General features: G+C 34.6%; 1 protein-coding gene across 2 annotated transcripts in view; it reads left to right on the top strand.

The window, feature by feature from the left end:
- The window catches only part of LOC139987773 (uncharacterized), a 209,141-nt gene extending 187,349 nt beyond the window's left edge, over positions 1–21,792 (top strand). Inside the window, exons 5-6 of one of the 2 annotated variants that reach the window (XM_072004401.1) lie at positions 2,503–2,752; positions 16,894–21,792. In XM_072004401.1, the coding sequence (XP_071860502.1) occupies positions 2,503–2,752; positions 16,894–16,979 (336 nt within the window). In that variant the 3' untranslated portion in view covers positions 16,980–21,792. Of the gene's footprint in view, positions 1–2,502; positions 2,753–7,486; positions 7,807–16,893 lie in introns of those variants that run through there. The other variant, XM_072004400.1, reaches the window with a different exon arrangement.
- Positions 21,793–22,374: the final 582 nt, after the last annotated feature.

Below are 22,374 nucleotides of genomic sequence, written 5' to 3'. Positions count from 1 at the left end.
GTAATCAGAAGTTCTCAATAATAGATCCAAAACGTTGTACAAATCAAACATTTTACAGTTTGTAATCAAACAAAAAGCTTCATAGCTAATAAACTATTAAATTATAAATGATAATGATTAATTAACAATTTGATATGATGTTAAAACTAAGATACTTCTATGAATTATATTTTTTGTATATATTCTTTTAGTGAACAGAACTCACTAAATAATAATCTATAATAATGGCAATAATAATAATAATAATAATAATAATAATAATAATAATAATAATAATAACCAGAAAGATAAACATGTCAATGATAACAAATTAAACTGAGAGAAGGATGTTATATTATGTTTCTCTTATTCCAAATTTACGATTCTCTACACGCTCGATTGTACGGGAAACATTAACAAAATTGTTCGTTTTAGCATGTCGAAGAAGTGAATCATTAGCGCATAATAGTATCTCTTCTGGTAACCACCGATTCCTATCAACTCGACGAAATCCCCGCTCCTCACAGATTCCATCCTAATCATCGACCTACTCAAACTACCAGCATATTGCTAATGCTGAATGTTTCCATATCCAAAGAGCAGAAATACTCTAATCTCACTGATGAGTTCACTTCTAAGTCTACCTCCGCAACCATACTATCCATTGTTGCTTAATTCACATAAGCCAGATTGCTCCGAGATATTTTCCGGTTAACTTACGTAAATGCTAATTACACGCGCAAAGATCGTCCATCTCATTCTATACCTAATATTTACTTTGCTAAAGTGTTTCGGAGGAAATGATGTAGCACATAGTAAATTGATCAAAGTAACAAACATTCAAGTACGTCACATTACCTTCAAATAAATTTGTATTTGAGAATAAGTATTGAAGAAGATGACGAAACTCTGAGTGAAATTTTAAAAAGATCGCAGATGAAGTTTGAGAAAGTTTGAATATTTATTCAACAGGCGGACTGCTGATATTTATGTATTTATAAGAAACTTTAATGCGCAAAGGTTTACTGAATATATATCTGCGATATTCAAAAATATACAAAATATCCGAAGCAGAGTATTTGTTTCTTAAAATATTTAATAAATTGGAATAAATCTGCAGTGTAACTTAATGGTTAATGTTAAATACCGTAGTATCGTGGACGAGGGGTCTCGGGGGGTGTCGGGCGAATTATAAACAAGCGGTTGCGGAACATGTGCGTGGTGGGGCTAAGACAGAAGACGTGAGGCTAAGACAAAAAACAAGTGGTTGCTAAAGGACAAAAACGAATTAACAGTGATTGTGAGTTGAGAAGTCAGAGAGTGCAAATTGAGTTGTTGAGAGAGTGTTGGATCCGTGGTGACAAGAGTTGTAAATTAACTACCTAGTTGTCTTAATTATAATACGTTATTGTGATTAGTTGACGTTAAACAACCATCGTTTCCTGTTTAATCAATATCTGTTTAATCCATTTATTGTAAATAAACTAATTGTAGTAAAGATACTACAATTCTTATATGGGTTGTCGCTTACTAATAATTCCTGACACGTTCGATGCGAAAAATGCCAATTGTCGGAATGTGTACGTTACTATAGACAACTATTACAATCGAAACACATTGAATGTGTTAAATCGCGAAAGAATAATTCCCGAAACTCAGACTACCATTAAAACCGTTAAAAGTGCGAGTGTACATTGCTATGCACGTTCAGGAGTATCAGGAAACTTGTCAGCATCTTTCCTCGCTGGAAAGTTTTAAGTAAATCTTAGCCGATCCACTTGCGATTCAACTCGCCGTGGGCCGCTCAACCGAATAACTTACTTTCGACGCCATCGCCAGTTCTTAGAACGATAATGATCCATTAAGAAACTCGGAACTCGGGCATTCCTTGTGAATATTACGAGTTAGCTAAAGGGAGACGTTTCTCTCACAAGAGAGACGGATTTAACAGAAGAAAAAACGTTAATCGGAGGAACACGAAGGTGCCGGAAACGGTCGCCGAGTCTTTCGACTTTTCATCGAACTGGAAGGAGTCGTCTTTGTGCTTAACGGCCGGTACCAGCATGCGGTACTAAATGGAGTGGGGAGGAACGGAAAGGAAGGATCGAACGAACGAAACGAAAGGCTCGCTTCCTGATTCCAGATGAACGGATTTCGTTAAAAGCAGATTTACATTTCACCGGCCACTCTCTCTTTCTCTTAACTTCTTACTATTTCCTTTTTACTCTTTTCCCGTGTAAACCGTTATTATCTCCATTCATTTGTACTTTCATGTTCTAATAAAAAAGAAGAAAATAATATCAAACCATCGTATGTATTATAGAATTTACATATTAATTAATTAGGCCCAAGTATATTAAATTTCGTGTTATTTATACATGTAGTACACATATAGCTGAGGACAAAAATAAGTGAATAGATAGTGGACAAAATGTGAATATTAATTTCGATTGTTTACCTCCTTTCGTTCGATTCCTTTTGTGAAGCCAAGATGAAATTTCATGATGATTTCTTTCTGTCCAGGTGGAGTCGTACACGAATCATCAACCACAGTCGTATCCACAGCAGAGGTGGGATCGTAACGACGCTTCTTCACCCCGTACCGATCAGACAGAGAATCTTCAGTGGATCGAAATCAGGGTGAATCTTCAACCGTTCCATTTCTCGAACGGCCAGTTGAATTTACGATGCAGCGCCCAGATTCCAGGCATATATTCGGCGATAAGCGAGGTGCAGCTCGGTGCTGGACTGCGTGAACCTGTGCCAGAAAGGGGTAATACGAATTTTATGCTGACTTTGAATGAGAATGAATCCTGAATATACAACACTCGCGCACACAGACACGTTGACATGTAAAACTGCCCAACGTTTTTTATTTTTCTTCTTCTCTTTTTGAAAGAGAGAGAGAGAAAGAGAGAGAGATTTAATCTCGCACGATGCCACAAAGATAAGAATGACGAACGAATTTATTGTAAAAGCTGCACTCTGGTAATTTTTCAGCGAATTCGGAGGGATTTAGAATCGAGGTTTTCGAGACTGCTCGCTGTTGGACAGTTGAACATTCTATTTTTAATGATTCAGTGAGGATCTACAGTTGGTGATAGGGATTGTAGTTGGTTATTCTTGAAGTTCAAATACTTTCGATTTAAAATTCGCGCTTTTTTTTATTCTTTCCTTCGTGATAATTTTGAAATTTATATTTATACTTTCTTTACGTACAATATAAATAAGAGAAGAACTGTAATATGAATTTATAAAGAATTTAATTTTTTCATATCGTGACATAAAATATTACTAGAATGTTACAGAAAGATATTTGTCGACATATTTGATATGAAAATATTTTTACACTTCTATAGAGTGTCTATTATTACCACTGACAACGGAATAATGTACAGCTATCACCTTGCACGGTTCACTCTGTGAATTCTGTAACTTATTCCAAACCGTACTGTACAGTAGATATCAACACAAATCGCATGATTCAAAACTACGATAGTCTACTGCCATTTTAACGTTCTCTATTTACATGTATCTAAAAAAATGACAAAAACTACGATATTTCAAAAATTCCCAGCAAATAGACGATACAACTCTGACTTTTCTCTATTATTCTCTCATCGGATTATCCTCGATATCTACATTTAGTGTGAAAATATTCACTGAAACGTCCCCTAGCAATACAACCATTAAAGCCTCGGGAAAGAACATTGTTCTAAAAGCAGCGAAAACATCTGAACTAACAGAGACACGTAATACACCCGGTAAAATTGAATCACTTAAGAGCCTCGAACATATAACAAGCCAAAGCGGAGAATCCTCCCTATGTTTTTGAGCTACTGTTTACGTTTCTTTCGTATTCCCGACGAATTCCCCTTCGTGGCTGAAATTCCGCATAAATCTCGAAACAGGTTGTTTGTTCTTCGCTTTATTTTTTTTTTTTTTTTTTTTTTTTACCCGATTTCAACACGATGAAAGAACAGACGTGGCCCACGAAGAACCCGCTTGTGGTTGTACGCCGCGGATAATAGTTGCACGCTCGGGCTTACCAACCCGAAGATTAGCCGGTCGGTCGCACAGGCTAATAAATTTCGAGAGTTAGGGTCCACCCACTCGAAATCGGAAAGGAAGCCTCCGGTGCACGCCGCGCTCGCTTCCTGCACGCGACGTCGACGAGATTTAATTGACCGGCCACGGCTAGAACCGAGACTCCTATTACCTTTTCCGCAGCTCCTCCTTTCCCTCACCGTTCTTCTTTCTGGGCGGCCGAGTACGTCGTTTCCAGGGGAGTATATTCAACCGGAATTCCTGTCGCGACTAACCTGACGTCTTATGACGACGCACAGGTATTTTACGTACAATGAGGCACAAAACGCAATTTACAACTATTGAATACGAATAATCAATGCTCTTTAATACTGTACGCTCGAATAATGTTTCTTCTCTATCCTGGTCTTAACACTCGACGTTAATAAGCTGTCTAATAAGTCCTCGATATCAATGTTATCTAAAAAGGAAATTTTTCATATTCGATCACCAAACATTGTTTTTCAACAAGTTCACGTTCAATCAGTTTTACAAGATCAAGTATCTTGTACCGACTTTGTGATCATGTTAGAAAGCTACTTTTGAATGAAAAATTTCATTTACTGCAGCATATGGGTGGATCCCGGTGAAATTCGAGTTTACTGTTTTAGAGTCACTAAAGTTTCATTTCGCTTGGCTTTTGATTACTTAAGGTATGTCATAGAGCGAAGCTTTTAAAGAGGACTAATGGTACGAAAGTTGCCCAAATTGAGACAGACACAAGTAGAAATCTCGCACCGCGTCCGAGAAATCTCGCACCTTCGCCTGTTACTTATGAGAACAAGTATACTTACATACGTCTAATATATTGCAACTATACTATGAGTGTAAAGATACATATATTATTACGTCGCACTGGGGAAAAATTCTAAAAGTGTAATAATAGTCACTGTTGAAGTAATTACTTCAAGAAAAATCTACATCTTTTTCTTCTGTATATCTGTGACCTGGAGACCGCTGTTACCAAGAGAATAGAATTCAGTGAAAAAGTTCAAGATAAGAAGATTCATATTATTGTGCCCTTGAATATAAATTTTGTTTTGGGTTACAAGGTCTAAAAACAAAAGAGCTATAAATACACGAACGTGCTCCCTGTCATATCTTTTTATTGTATTGTAACACTGTAAAAGTGAGGATCTGGATCAGCATACACTATACTTATACTTATACTTATTTCGATATATTTTTCTATTACAAATTCATCCACTCGTTCCTCCACCAGTTAACCTCAACAGTCACACATACACAAGGAATAATTGATCAAGAGCTGCGAAAAAAGTTTACTAATTTTCATTGCCACTTATTCATTAAAGTTCTAAAATATAGCTTTTAACGAGTAGGAATGTATAAGAATATTTAATGGTAATATTATATGCTCATTTTTTATTATTATCTTTCAGTGTACTAGAAGAGTTACAAGTATAACACATTTGATCTTTCCTGAGAATTAAAGACTCACCAACAATTAAATTACGTGGAATGGTATAAATATTCAAATATTTTGTATCTTTTATCATGGTAAAACGGTATGAACGCAGCATCTGTCAGAAAGAAATTAATCCTTTTTCCTTAATGTTATCGTTAGCAGAAAGAAAGTGTAGAAAGTAAAAAGCAAAGATATTAATGAAGGCGATTAAGCAATGTCGGAGAGTGTCTAGCAGAGAAAAATATGAAACGTTTTCGATTTTTCAACTAGAAGAAATTTACAATTCAATTTCCTTAATATTCTAACCAAGGTGCGAACTGTACTCAAAATAATTACAATCACGTTTTCTGATCGTTGTATATTTAAAGCTTACAGTTAGCGGTGTAACATTCCTACAAAACATTTAAATGAATCATCAACGTACAAAATTATCATGTCATTCATATTAAAACAAAAGACAAAAAATGAGAAAAAAGAATATTGAAAAACTTTAATGTTTGCAAACTTTTTATCAATCCCCTAACTTTTGCTTAAATCAAACAACTCAAAAACATACTTATTTTAAAATATAAACATTTCGAAATCGTATAATTTACTTTCGCCTACTGGAAGAATATAAAACGAAGCACATTTAATATTGTCGCTAAATTTTATTCCAGATAATTGAGAATATAGCCAGATTTGTCTAATTTCTCATTCGAACATTAATAATTGAACAGAAATTAGTCTCCGTGCTGTTTTATCGCATTGAAATTCTTATTATCTGCAGTGCGGTGTTGCGCACCAGTTTCGAAATCGAACTGAATACGATTTCTGCACGATTGAAATAATCACTTTGCTACCGTGGAAACGTGGAACTGTATCATTCTCTTAACAAAAGGCAATGAATTATATTCCATCAGGGCAGAATATTTATCAACGAAGCATACTGCAAATAAAAAAGATCTTAAAATTTCATCCCGTTTTTATCGACGAGTCCCGGCCGCTCCGCTGCTCGATTAAATTGAATTTTAGCGCATGCAAGTAGAATATGATGGATGGCGTCAGACGAGCAGCTCCGTTGTCGGATTAAAACGCGCACAACTCACTAGTTTCTTGCGTGAAAATCATTTCGCAGTTAGGTATTCATGGCGTTCGAACCTGTTATTTATCTTTCAAAGATTCAATTGTTTTCTCAGAATTATTAAACATCTTAAACGTTTCTTTTTATTTCGATACTATGACGAAAGGTGATGCCATGTTATTATGCTAATATTAAATTATTGCTGCATAGTTAATAGACTGCAGGATTTCGTGCAAATTTATATCTGTACGGAAACAATTAAAGAAATGAAATTTCAGTAGAAATTCGTCTTATCTATTAAAAATTAAAACACGTACTTCGTCCTCTTTAATTCTCTGTGTTCTTTACCTTTTAACCGAAGCTCTATTATTACACTGTTATGAACTAAAAGCGAAGAGCGAGAAGAAAGCAATAAAACTTTAGTTTTCTTCAGTTTGAGAATGGTAGATGGAACTCTTTAATTAAACAGGGCAGTATTCTACTTTGGATATTTTATATTTTTCTATATTATATGCAGTCTCTATTTTTACATTCTTTAGTTTTTCATAAATGCACAAAAACCCGAGTTATTATAGTTACTGCTGTTAACTTTTTCAAAATCTGTTTATAAATTTAGAAGAACCTTTCGTAATCTATCATATGAGGATAAAATATTCGAAGTTATTGTACCACCCTATAAATATAACGAGAACTATATTTTGTTAATTTTTTACGAAAATAGCCATTGAAGTATACGCCCGAAATTAGCTAATCAATATCGTATTAAGTTAGAATCTTTACTTGAAATTAATAAACTGTATGCTAGATGTATAAGTGATAGTTGATTGAAATTTATTATTATTTAGAGGATGAATATTTGAAAATGTTATTTTTTAGATATTGGCGCTATTTAACATTAGATGTGTATCACTTTAATCCATTGACTGCTACAGAATCATGCTGTTTCGGAATAGACAATCAGCTATGCAGCGGTAAACCAGAGTTATTTGGGATAGGCAATCAACTATGCAGTGGTGAACCGAGATATCTCACGTGATGCGAAGGGAAAGTACGTATATGGGTCAACAGTTGCAGGATACCGCGTTATTGTGACCAGTGTATTGCAGAAAATCCGGAATTGTTGGAGTATCGGCACATCAAACATTTTAGTAACCGTATTATGCTCGAAAAAATTCTGGTTATGCGAAAATTGTTATGTCACGTTTGCAATAATACGAATTACTATTGATAACAATCATATTGTATTATCCCTAATATGTTTCAAATATACTATAACGTTTTCAAACGAGGTTTCATGAAATACATTGGTACATTTACATGACACATTTGAATTTTTTGAAATACTAATGAGAAAAATACTGCATTACGTTAATTTATTTTTTTTTCTCTTTATCTTTCACGGAATATGATTTAATTCTGTAATTATACAATCTTTTACACTGACTTTTAAAATATAGCAAGGAGACGATGATTTTTCTAGAATTTTCTAGAATTTTTACGTGCGTTCCCATTCATCTCATATTTCGTGAATATTTTAATGGTATTCGTTACTATGTTACACTATTCTACATGAACTCGAACAGCATAGTTTGCATCATATGAAGCGGCGTTTAGATTTTAATTGCGAGTACTTGATTCATATATGAAAGGTTGTGTGTACAAGATGTTTCACATGAACGCGATCATAGCTCAATAGTTGAAAATAGAAATAAATAACACACAAATGAAAGTTAACTAAGTTTAAAACTACTGGTTGCATTCGCGTCAAAGATATTTCTATCAATTTAGAAGACCCTTCCTAATCTGACTTATAATTTAAGAATTAACGAATTGGAAGATAAAGAGACGCTTATCAAGCGTCAGAATAGTTCTACGAGGTTTAACCATAAGAAACACCAATTTTGTTATTCGTTTGTATATTTGCTTCTAAAAATTAATTTACCTGTCGTACCTATGGCGATTCTACAGAATAAAGTCCTTGTGAATAAATTTATTTATAATTTAACAATTCAATTAGGACCTTATCTAAAATAAGCAACTGTCCAGTAAAAACCAGATAATCGCTATATCCTCTATGTAACTCTTTTTCCTACTCCAAAAACTATAATAAACTTAAATAAAAGAAGTCTATCTCAAACTCAGGAACCACATATCGACCATAAAGAAACACAAACTTAATTCGACCGAAATTAAATTACTATAACAAGAAACGAAGTCATCATTGGACAGCAATCTAACAATTTGCTATGTTACATCGATATCGTCGTCCCTTGCAACTTTTCTTTATCTCATAAAAAAATCCAGCTAGCGTACAAGAAGTTCACAACCAACAACAGTGGAACTCTCTTCGAGTTTTCTATATATATTCTCTTTTCCAATAGAACCGTGGCCACGTAAGATTCAGGCTCGTTGAGAAACTTGTCCCGTAGAAGATGCCGACTGTCGAGTTCTTGGCGTGGTCGTTTCGAAAGTTCGCCTCTCCGTGTGGTCCTCCTCTCTCTTGACCCCTATAAAACCACTGCCCCTCCTCGTCGGCTAAGCTTTCTGTCTCACTCGTGAACCCTAACCCTCGAGTCGCCAAGTCTTCATTCCACTGGCTTCGCGAATCTTTTCCGGAATCCCCGGACGCTGATCTCACGTGTACGACGATCAACTAAAAGGGAGAAAAAGCTTGAACGTCTTTAGATCTCTCTTTATGGACCCTGAAGATTGCGCGATAAATCGTTAATGGTTTTCAACTGGTCAGTTACATGCGTACGTGAGCCATTTTTTACTCTGTAATTCTCTCTATTTACAGGCCTTCCGGTTCTTAATATCGCGATTCTTTCACTTTTTTCCTCTTTTGGAGAGAAGAGGATTTTTATATGTGATACATGCGAGTGAATGAGAAATATTCGTCGATTGATTTATAATGCACAATTGAGCCTCAAATGAGTAAAACGCATTGATTGCGATAAACAGAGAAATTGGTCAAGGTGAAATGAATTTGATTTTCCAGACAAATGAAATATAGAAAAATTTGAACTCGAATTTATACGAATTAAAAACATTTGTTCTGTCAAATCTCTGTAAGTCTCTTCGATCATACCCACCATCGTATCCACTTAGTATAATGTAAAAATAAAAATCATTAAAAATACAACGTACCTATAGGTAGAAAAAGGATTTGCAACTTAGATCAAAAACACGCGAAAACTGAAAAAACAATTCGAAAGTGGAAATAAAATTAATTCTACCAAACAAAACAATCAACACTTTTACATACTCCTTTCCACTATTAAATATAACAGAACAATTAAAATGCTCAAAAACGCGATATGCGCAGTATCATACGAGTAAAGCTTTTTACCTTCGTTCGAATGGCAAATGGTCTCTGAAAAGAGCTACGAGTATCACGATAACGTGCTTCAGGAACGCATGCTTATTTCAAGGGCTTGTGATAAGTTTATTCAACCTACAGAGGCACTCGACGAGTGGCATTCGCTATCAGACTTTGAATACTTGATTATTCAAGCCATTTTGCAGCCATATACATTTGACTATCTCGCAAAAAAAGCTCACGAAAGAATAATCTGTCTGTTAATTCTTGTTGTAAAATATCAATCCATTTTCACGGGGAATTTTAATTTTCAGCGTTATAATGAAAATTATTATGCTTCTTATTTTCATCTGTTTTATATAATTAAAATCGTCAATTAAAGTCAGTGTAAAAATAATAAAAATAGATAGTAAAAATTGCAAAAGTCCGGGCAGTTCGCGCTCTTCTACGTTGTTATAATAAGCTGTACTTCATTAACGTTTCTACAAGTAAATAAAATTGGTAGCCATAGTACGCATATCGACTAAACGCTCTCCGATCGACGAACAATCGTGCAACGACAATATCGGCCACGTTCGCTTATCTGGAGAATTGCTTCGCGCTATGCAACAAAGGCCATCGGGAAGCAACCGCGTGCAGATAGATACGGAAATATCCTAGTGCAACGTATCGTAGATAGGCGTCTAAATGCTCGTGTCAGTCCACTTACAAGCCGTAGGCTGAGAACGCTATCGCGTGATTGATCGGCGATGCTTAGCGTCCGTGATTATCGGAAGTGTCTCCACGTCGATTATTTTGACCGATGAGTTAGGGGATATCGAAAGGAATCACTTTTAGGGGTTACTCGAACGTGAAGGAATCCTTGGCCCGGTCAACCTGAAGAAAAATCTATATAGGGATTCCCTCGTTCGGCCACGTCGCCCGAGTAATTGAGGCATTTCTCTTTTCCTCGAGATGGATCTTTTATTAGCTTGATGCGAACGTGATTGATCGAACGAAGGATGGGTTTCTTCGTGCAGGTACTGAAAATGTGTAAATTCGCGATATATCGATTTCATAGATTGTAATTATCAACACGATTTATCGATTCATGTTACGTTGACTGATGTCCCTGGATCTAACGATCGCAAGTTTATATCCTGGATGCGTTTTGATTGGCGAAAGTTTGATAGAAGATGAATGACTCTCGTAGGGAATCGTGTGAGGTAATTTGTATCTATATACTTAAGTGACAATTTCTGGACATATATTTGATATTTAATATTTGTAGATTATTGGACAATAATATTCAATGTTTGAAAAATATCTCAAAGTTGAGATAAATAATATTGAAGCAGACATTGTACATATAGTTGACAATAAGTCAAATTTTCTGTGTCAAAATCATCAAAATCTCTGCGAGTACTAAGACTGAATTTCTATCGTGTATCATCCCTGAAGCGCTATAAATAATCGTAATTTTTTAATTCGAATTTCAACAAAAATATGTCCTACAATTATCATGCGTAAAGAATAATGCAGCAATTTCAGCAAATTCATAGATATTTCCCTATTTCTATCCATCATAAAGGAATCTAAAAGGTTTTATTAAAACGAAACCGTCGATATTCGGTGCTGTTCAAGTGGAATAACAGGAAGGCTTATACAAAAGGAAAAGCGCAGAGTGAATACGAAATAAGACAACGCGCGTTTGGCGCTACGATGGTTCCATAGCAGCGTGTAAAATTGCAGACCCGGTTCATTCTGAGAATCTCATTCCAGCCTTAATCCCACGTAATTTGCAAAGTTATACCTTCATTGCAACCGTCTAAAGCCACCTTTTTTCTTAACTATCTATATCTCGCGAGATTTCCACCCGCTTCTCTGAGAGGTGTACGAACAGGGAAGCTTGCATACAATACACGCGAACGTGTACGCGATAGCAACAACCCTTTAGTCCTTTACCCCATATACTTTAAGTAAATCGTTTCTGTAAAACTTTCGAGGACTCGTGTCACGAACTTTAGAATGCCGGGTCATGAAGTTGTCTAGAGAGTTTTTATATCAAGAACTCTCCCGGATTTCCCTGCAACTTAAGCCTCGTGCACTTCTCAAAACGCACGGTCACTTGAATTCCACTGAAAAGCTCTTACCGGAAACCCATAGAGCAATCTTGCAAGCTGCTTTCACATGTACATTGCATTTTTATACGTTACCCCGACAATTTCACCGACTACCCTTGAAAATTTTTCCTGCACGCTCGGCGCGGCCGGAAATATTCTACCTCCGATACCGAGCTGCGTAAACAAGCGAAATTTTCTACTTAAAAACTTGTAGATAAGATAGACCCGTTTGGAAATTTGATCGATATTTATAATTATTTTTGTTGTTAATGTAATGGAACGTTTAAAATATACGGGACACCTTTTTCTTTTTTCTACTATTTTCTTATTTCAGAAGTTTCATTTAGAACAAGAATGTGAAATTTTAACCAACAATGTGTTATATTTCCGGAAACGAACACTTTAAACCCTTGGAACTCTTCATAATAGTGGAATAATTTATTTTTATATACTGTTCAAAAGCTTAAAATGAATGTTCATGCATGACATGTAAATTTTTAATACTCACAGAAATGTAAAATTCATTATTTCATTGCATTACCATCTACACGTACGGATATATTCAAAGCATGGTACAGTATACTGCTGTTAAAAGGAAAGAGGAAAACCTGTAATTTTTGCTTATACTTGAACGCATTACTTTTATTTCTTAATACTTTTTTTTTATCATACAATGCAAAGATACGTACTTTCGTGTAATTTAGCTGGAAAGCAGAATTCGATAATACTGATTAACATTTTTTAAAATTATTAATTAAGAAATTAATATTTTTATTAACGTCTTGTTGTAAAATATTTTTTGCATTATTTATTTAACTTATTTAGTATTTTGACACACTAGATGTCGATTGTTTACGCTTTTTAATTTAACATCTTCTGCTTCGATTACCTATGAATGAATAGCTTTCAGAATTTAATTAAATTTACTAGCATTTAGAGTTTCTGGCCACTCCTTAACAGGATTATGAATTCATGAAAAGGACAGACGTAAGACCAGAATTTAAGATTATAGGCGGATTTCCTAGATTAAACGTCGGTGTTACGTCCTTGCCTAATTTTCTTACATGTTCCTGTGTAGCAAGTTTCTACAAAACATATACAATATTTGGAAAATTAGTTTAAAAATACTCGTTAGCGTTTCGACGTTACACACCTACATACTCAACCTATCAGCCACCTTTTAAGGAAACAAATTTAAATTTAGATGGCATATTGCGTTAACTATTGTGGAAGAAAGAGTATTTTTAAAGTCTTTCGTACAAATTATAACTTCTGTAATCTTGAAACTTTCGCAACCTGTGAAAATTTTCATATTTTACCAACTTCAGCGCAATTTATAGTATTCCCAAATTTCCCAGCAAATATTGGTATTTCTATCGCGTTTTAAAAATAATGGCAAGCTTGGGAATGATTCGCTCGACTGTTTATCAAACAAATTTTATGTATATAATTTCCTCATAAATCGTTAAAGCAGTAAACATGCATAAGCGGTAACATCAATTATTTAACAAACATATGCATATGTGTTCGTTAATTAAGAGTTGCTGATACGCATGAAATCTTGCAAGACTAATCTCCCAATTTATTCCTGAAAATCACGTTCATATATGGGATATTTATATAGGATAGAACACGGATCGCGGATTTCAATCACTTTGAAATATGTTGTCAAGGTTAATTTCCTGACTCTTGTATACACTCGTTCATAAATACTAGAACACCTGGTGATCTCATACAAAACATGGTAACTGAACTAGATTATCGCAGAAACGATTAATCGATCAAAATTTCGCATTCATGCAACGATTCATTATAGTCGTTCGTTATAATCTAAGTTACTCCTTCATTCATTATAGTTTAAGACATCTATTCATTCATTAAGATTACCATTCATTATAATTTAAGGTTTCATACGAGGCATTAAATTTTTAAATCTTTATCAATTTCATAATGACACTTCTAACTTTGAGAGTGTTATAATACATGTAACTAAGAGTATATATTTGATTCTACACTTGAATATCGATTAACACATTCATTTTTGACGCATATAGCGTTTTAGAAAGGAGAGGTTTTAAAATTCAATATATTTCTCAACCAATTCCATATGAAATCTGCTTTTCATTTGATTTCGGGTTTAAATATATGTTTGTATTACTTTTTCGGGCATTTGCAGAATATTAATAACATTAGTTATATATGTAGACTAATATTAATAAAGTTAAATTAACATAACATAACTAGACTAATATTATAAAACATAATGGGTTTTATTTTTAAGAATCTTATACCTTCGAATCCATCAAATTATTTTCTTCCTTCAACTACTCTATATTAAAATACATCTTCTAAGCCAGAAAATTAAACAAAAATAGATTCATCGTATTCTTCTCGCGTGATCCTCATTTATTTCTATCTTTTTAAGTCTTTCGTTGAAATACACAAAAAGAAGAACGCAATAATCGCATTAGTAACACTGCTCAAACGAATAAAAACGACACACCATATGCGTCGGTAACAAGAAAAGTCTTAGTATTAACAATGTAAAGACCTTGTTCGTAATTCGTTTCCTTATTAAACGCAATGTATTTACGTTCGGATCGAACACGTTTCTCGAATCCGTTCAAGTAACGTAAAAAGGTATCCATTAGGAAGAAGATTGATACGTTAAGAAAGAAAGCGGGTTAGCGTCTAATTCGAAAGCAGTCGAGCTCGTTCCTTTCGGGTCCCTTTCCCATCAAATCCCCGGCACCGACGTTACAGGAATTCGTTCGGCTTCTGCAGTCGCGGTAATTTCATTTCGTTCACACCGGCTCTATTCGCAGGCTGCCATCGTGTTCGTTGACTCGTACGTATTACTCCGTGGTCTACAGAATTGTTTTTACGAAATTGACTTTTCCCTCGGCCTTCGGGCACAAAGCGGCCAAGGAAAGAAAATCTATTGGCATTCCGTTTAATGCTCGTCCTCCGCGACGCTTTCTACTTCGGCTACCACCGTTTATTACATTTCAATATTCCGATGTGGTTTAATCACATTACCGAACTTCGAACCGAACAGAAATTTGTAGAAAATGCTTTTTGGATAATCTCCTGTAACCATTAGCATATGATAATGCAAACCAACGCGAGCAACGGGAAAAAACGAGAAACGAAAAGGAGAAGAAAGGAGAGCGCGACGTTAATGGCCTGATCTGATGAGGCTCGATGACAAACTCTGCATTACATACACAGATTCTCTTGCACTTTAATGTACATTAGTGCTTTCGCGTGATTATTTTCGATCGATCTATTGGCGTATCCTTTAGCAATAGCAAGTTTTATTTCGTTTAACTGGAACCTCGAATTCGTTATTTGAACTATCTTTATTGCTTGGTGAATTATTTCATGACTGTTGAACTGAAAAATAATTTATCATATTCCACATTTTCGTTTCTATTGTGCATGTTAAGTATGGTAGTTTAAGAAATTATGACCCGGATTCTTCTGCAGAATAATTTATTGACTAATAATAGTGAACTGAGATAATTGACAGGTTGTGGATTATAAACTTCAGATTCTTTGATTTTACGTCAAAAGGAATAATCAGTTAGCTTGTAATTTATAAAATTAGTTTGTATTTCGCAACTACTGGCAAAGAAATATTTATATAATATATATTATTAATCTTTCATTATTTTCTATTCTATTTTATTAATATTTATTTAATATCTGATATTTTATCACCATTTTCATTAATTTTTCATTATTATTATATTATTAATCTTTTCAAACTTATGACTAATGTCTATTTACTTATATATCATTAATATATATTTCTTAAGGCAATTATTTTGTCGTAGAAATTTATTCTACAATCGATTTAGGGGTAGTTTAAAATCAATATAGCAGTAGTTCGGTATGCATAATCTGAGCTGTTCACGAATACGCTTAAAGGAATTAGATATGGCAAGTTTGAAATGTCATCATCCTATGTGTCTCTCCATTGATCATTTCATCGTCAGCCTCTGATGATACCAGTGGAATGCCTAGTACATATTTGATTTTCGTATGCATCGCGTTCGTAGTCGATAACACACAGTAGTTCTATCGACATGAAAATCCACCAATTACCGTTTCTATCGACGAACGCAATATCTATTCATTAAGTTTCAAGCTTTTCAAATAGACACGCAGTACGGTCGTACTATCAGCTTCTGCATTTGTCAGTTTCGATTCAATATGACTTGCATCAAATCTATTTGTTAGAAACGGATTGTGCTATATAAATCATTGTACAAATTAATGAACAGAGGAAACGTTCAATTAACTTAAATCACAATATTATAAATTGTTTTACGATATATCGCTGTCGTCTGTCTTTGAAGCTTCAAAATAATTTGTTTTTAGTTTTAAATTAATATTATCATAAAATTTTCCACGAATAGATTACATAACAAATAGTATAAAACGAAACATGTAACGTAACGTGGAAGATCCACGTAAAGCTTTATACAACCTACGCTATTTTCAAAAAATTAATGGAAACAATACATAAAGGTCTGTAGTGACATTTTGATCAAAGTTGAATTAACAGTAAAGTACAGTTTTACATTCGTTGTGGATGGTTTTAGTGTGTGCAGGTTGTATATATTTCATCAGAAGATAATGTTGAAGGCAAAAAGCAGCACGCTAGATATTTAAAAATTATGGAGTAGTAATTTAAAAATTTCATTTGAAGACCAAAATCCAAAATATGTGAAATGTATTTTAAACCCTTGTTCGTTTCCGTTCAATTTCCCGAAATCCAAAAGGCCGTTCAGTCAACTCATCACACCCACAACAAGCAGTTTAGATGACAAGTACACACAATAACCGCAAACCACGAGACAAGACAACATAATAACATTGCGCGTAACGTGCATGCGCATGTGTGTTCCAGTGACCTCCGAGAACGGAAGCGAAGCTCCTACGGCCATCTATTTGACGATGCTGATGCTGTGTATGCTCCAGCTGTTCCTGAGATAGTCACGATACGCCTGAGGCCACGGAAAGGGAGTCCATGGGCGCCGCACCATAAACAGCGCACTAGTCAAAAGGAGGAGCAGAAGGAAAGGGAAAGACAGCAGTTTAAGGGCTGACCGAATCGGTGGCGGGAAACCGAATAATAATATTGTTGAATCGGCATTGGTATCACGTGTTTTTTAGCGTATTCGGTTCGGTTTCGTTCAAAGAAGAATCGAATACCATCGCTTTCATTGTTACATTCTACGTCGTATGTCCCCGATTAAAAATCGTTCATCGAGATCGTGACGATGCAGGACACTACACGGTTTATTGATACGCTTATCTCGACTTATCGGATGATACCATCGCGATTTATTCGAGAACGACGCGACGTCGTGAACCGGTTCTCGATTCGAAGTATCATAGAGAAGGGCTGATATTCAATTTAATAGCACAGAATGAGATCAGTAATTTTCAGTTTTCAATGTATCGATACTATTCTTTCTTTTTTTATATTTAATGTATCGATATTAGGATTACATCAGCGATTTACTGATAAGCACCATTTTGTAAAGAAGAGTATAATATATAGAATCGATAGAAAAAGCGATAGAAGTTTATGAGAATTTTATTATCATTTGATGAAAGTGAAAATAATATTAGAAGAAGTTATTGGATACATAAAAGTCTGCAATTAAAGTCAGTTTAGTCCTGAACTGCAGATATCCATATTTTTGTCATTCATAAATTCCTCGTTAGATTGTAATCACGAAATAAAAATTCAGAATTTCAAAGATCAGTAGTTTGTACAGTCAAACACCATTTATCCCAGCTCATTAGGCAACATCATAATTGATATAGTATTTCCCATTTATAATTTGTCGTTCCTATAGTAATAATTCATTTTTCCTCCAATTCCCACTAGATCAAATTTCGTTCGAATAAATAAAACCGCTATACCCTTATAGTTAAGGATTACATTTAACCTATATATAATATGAATGTAAGTACATCAAGATTAGTGTAATATCACATACCGTGCTATTAAATGGACAACAGCCTTAACACACGCACGAGCTCCTCGTAATGAAAAGACAGTTATGATGTAATTCGTGTTCGATCGACAAATGCTCAAACAAATTCCGCGTCCGATAAGTAACGAACAACCAATTGATCGTTCGAGGACAAGGTCGAGAGTGGCTTTGAAGTGAAAATCTTTTGCTTGCGTATCGCGTTTCCGCTTCAAAGGATCCCTGTCACAGATATTCTATTCCGGTTTCCATCACGAACGTTGCGAAAAGAACACGTAATTGACGACGAGACATAGAGAGCCTGATTGGCGAAATATAAGGTTCCAAACAAGGTATAGTGGTACAGGAAAATATTTGAACACTTATAGAAACCTTTTATAAATATGTTGTATGCATTGTGTAAAACGATTTGAAATTTCATTAGCACTATATTAAGACACGAATGTCATTATTATAGTGAGAATGAAACCAATTTACAAAATATATGTAGAAGTTACAATACATTTGCTATAAACAGATATTTAGTTAAAAATTAGTATATAGCATGAATAGTCACCTTCGACACATAATGAGTGTTAAAGATGGTAACTAGATGTCGAAGCTTGTTAATAAAATGGATAATTGTCTATTTAAATACTTTTGTGGACTTTGCAAAACATATATTTACACTAATTATCTTGTATCTTCTATGTAAATTTTTTCATTTGTTCCCAACTTTCCCAATATAATTACGACAGACTGTCTCATTATGGTACTAATAAAATTTCGAAACGTTTCGTACAACACACATAATTCACACGTATTCATAAAAGGATTCTACAATTTATCGAATACTTTTATGAACTACTGTAGAAATTGTGTTCAAGCACTACATCATTCTATTTCGTCCTTCGATGAGGGAGGACAGACACGATCGAATGTCCTGCCATTATTCCACCTAAAGATGCGTGTCATGCCGCGCTCTACGTCATTCTATCGTGTTTATTGAACCATTGTCCGTAGACCAGGTGAAGGACCGGAGATGGATGCTATGATTTTGATGCGAAGGGACTAGTCAAGTGGCGCTCGCCAGACTCCTAACTTTTCCTTTCCCTCTTCTCTCTTGCGTGTCCCACGTAGCACAGAAAAATGCCACCTACCTTCGTTTCTCGTCGTAACCATGCTTCCATGCGAAAATATTCGCGGTATAAGGTATTCACGAGAGGAACACGCGCGTACAATAACACACATGTTTGTTGATATCGTGCAATGTGTGTATGTGTGTGAGAGAGAGAGAGAGAGAGAGAGGTATTTTGGGAAATGTGTAATAATCGAGGTTAATTGGTGTGGTACAGGGAGCTAGGTCTTAGTTTGATTTATTTCTGGGAATATTTTATGTGATGTTATTGATTTGTTATATGGATTGATTGAAAATTGCATTTTAGATACATTGGAGAAGATCTGTGTTAATTGTTTTACAGTTTATAATAGTACTTTATATTTAAATACTTTGATTTCTCGATGAATTGTGAGAATAAAATTTCATGGTATACGATTAAAGGACCTGATTAAGGGATCTGTTACAAATGTTATAAGAGATAATTACAAATGTTATACAGATGTGTTAGAAATAGCCGGCGATAAGTAACTCAGAACTACAAATTTTTAAATACAACGTAAAACTTACTAATAAAAGATGTTAAAGTGATTGAAATTATTTCAAGCTTCTATACATGGAAATACATTTTGTTTAAGAAGAATACGGGATTCTGCGTCTAATATCTAACGTTGATTTTACACTTTCGCTTTTGGATAGCGAAATGTAGGGGAAATATATATTTGTTTATAAAAGGCCTATCATTTTTCTTAAATTAAAATTTTGTTACGTTCAAAATATCTTCTCCCTTTATCATTCTAATATCTTTTAATCGCTAATTTTAATATTAAGTTTCAGTATTTTAGTACGAAATTATATTTCGTTTAAAAAAACATCATTTTCTACGTTCATTAGTATAATATTTCTTCCTGCCAAGCAGTATATATTTACATGTATTTCCAATTTTCGCCTTCAAAAAAATTTCCAATCAATCTATATATCGTTACTGTCAAGCGCGAAATAAAGCGGTTTTTACAAATACTGTAAGATCTCACTAATATTTGCAATTTATGCTATAAATATTTCTTCAATTTTAACAGGGAAGCGAATATACCAAATGATAAAGTTACTTAAAATCCTGTATAATACTAGATATAGAACATAGAAACTAACGAACAAAAGATAATTAAACGAAACAAAAGCGTAATTATAAATCACATTGAAAGTTGCGCCAATTATCGCGTAATGGTTATACCAAATGAAGAATTGTTACAATATGGAATGGACCGTGAGACAAGGTTTGAAAGGTATCCCAAAAAACGCAATATTTTTTTATGTACCTTTCGGCGCGTTTGCTCGAATATTTTCCGCTTGCCAACGTATAAGTTGTATCAACAATCAAGAGCTTTCGTTTCATGCAAAATGTTTCGCAGAATACGGAAATTCGAATATACAGTGACTCTCGAAAATATTTGAACACCTATTATGGAAAACTTTATGTGTATAAAACATTTTGATATTTCATTAGCACGATAATGTGACGCGATTGCTATGATTATATTACTAAACTTTGAAACTGATCTGAAAATGTATATAGAAGTTACAAGATATTTATTACGAACATATATTCAATAAAAAAAATTAGCATACAGCATGAATAGCTATCTCGAACGTGCAATAAGTATTAATAAAAGATAATCCCATTGAGTATCAAGGCTTATTAATATAATGTGAACAAATGACTGTTTAAACACTTTAGTAACGTCTGCTAATGAAATTTTAAAATGTTTCGTGCCACGCACATAGAATATTCATAGATGTCTACAAGTGTTTCAATTGTTTCCGAGCCACCGTATCTGGTTAAGAAGGGTTAGATCGATAGTTCGATTGTAGAAAAGGAAGCGGAATTTCAAGGCTGAAGTAGAGACACAACCCCCTCCCACATGTCTCTTTTTTATTAAAAGAAGTCTAAAATTGCTGAAGGATTCCATGCGTCTGTAAAGCGTCCACGTGCCGCGTGTTTCTCCAGCTTGCGGATAGGAAAATCGTTCGTGTTATTCCATAGACATAGAAAACGCTCCTTTTTACCTACGTGCATATGTAACCAGGCCGGATCTTCGGCAAACTTCACCAAGCATTTACGCGGGATGTCGATGTAAAAAGGAGAACCGGTATACACAAGGATAAGGCGAAAGAGAGTTTTATTCTTCGAGAGCAAGTGTATCGACAACAGCCAAAGCTACGCGTATGTAGTGTCAAGCAAGATGAATTGACGTTAAGCATGTAAATTCTCAACTGTATATAAAGCATTGGAAGAATGTAGCGCGGTCGACAAAGGTATCGTGAAAATTGATGGCAGGGGTACGCGTCAAAATTTTTCATAGAGAAAATATACTTGCGTTTTCTTAGAAATTTCTATAGATGTTCACGGGTATATGTATTTTAATAACTTTTGGAAATTTTTGGTTCGAAAGTCGCAGACGAATATGTGTAAATGTATACTGTGTTTCGTAAGTATAAAATCATCTAGAGACCTTCAACTTTTATATCGTCCTCTGGTGGTAACGTAATAAGGTAACGAAACGTACTATGTTTGAAATCGTACTGAAAAATAATGTAATTTTTTCTCCAGGGAAAGATACATTACGTCTCTCTGTAAAGGAAAATGATTATTTCACTGGAAAACTAGGTTATTCTCGTTTTATAAGTATAGAACCAAAAAAACAAACATTGAAGTCAAGATACCAGACACATAAAATGAAATTGTAACATTGTTGGTAATGTATGGATACCTCTCCATATCCAATAAGTGTTATTGTTCGATTTTGAACACTTCTTATCAGATCTTATCGTATTATACCTTATACTTTATACACATATAGGAATCGAAGAATTGGCAATACTGAAATGGTTTTATAAATCATTTGTTATGAGTCACAGTATAGATGGAGCATCTATTTTTTAGCGACTTGTATAGCGAAAAATTTACTTGTTTCGCTTGTTTTATCAGGAGAAAAAGGTTAGTCGCCGGATAGAGCGGATTGCGAGTGAAATACATCGGATAAAATGATCCTTTTTATATTAACCGACAACGCGGCGTTGTGCTTACACGGTGTGCGCCATTTCATAAATTCTCTTCTCGTTTGTACACAATTGTATCTTTCGTCTACCGGCCGTATCCCCGGTACCGGTCGGGGGTTACAAACGTACACGACTCTGTATAGGGTTTCCGGTAGATCCCAGCGTAAACTTAACTGGTAGATATTTTTCCGTGTGCAAGAACACGGTTGGAAAAAAAGTGAAGAATAAA

The sequence above is a fragment of the Bombus fervidus genome, chromosome 5, assembly GCF_041682495.2.
Source record: "Bombus fervidus isolate BK054 chromosome 5, iyBomFerv1, whole genome shotgun sequence".
NCBI classification, from domain to species: domain Eukaryota; kingdom Metazoa; phylum Arthropoda; class Insecta; order Hymenoptera; family Apidae; genus Bombus; species Bombus fervidus.
This window is presented reverse-complemented; position numbering and strand designations above follow the sequence as displayed.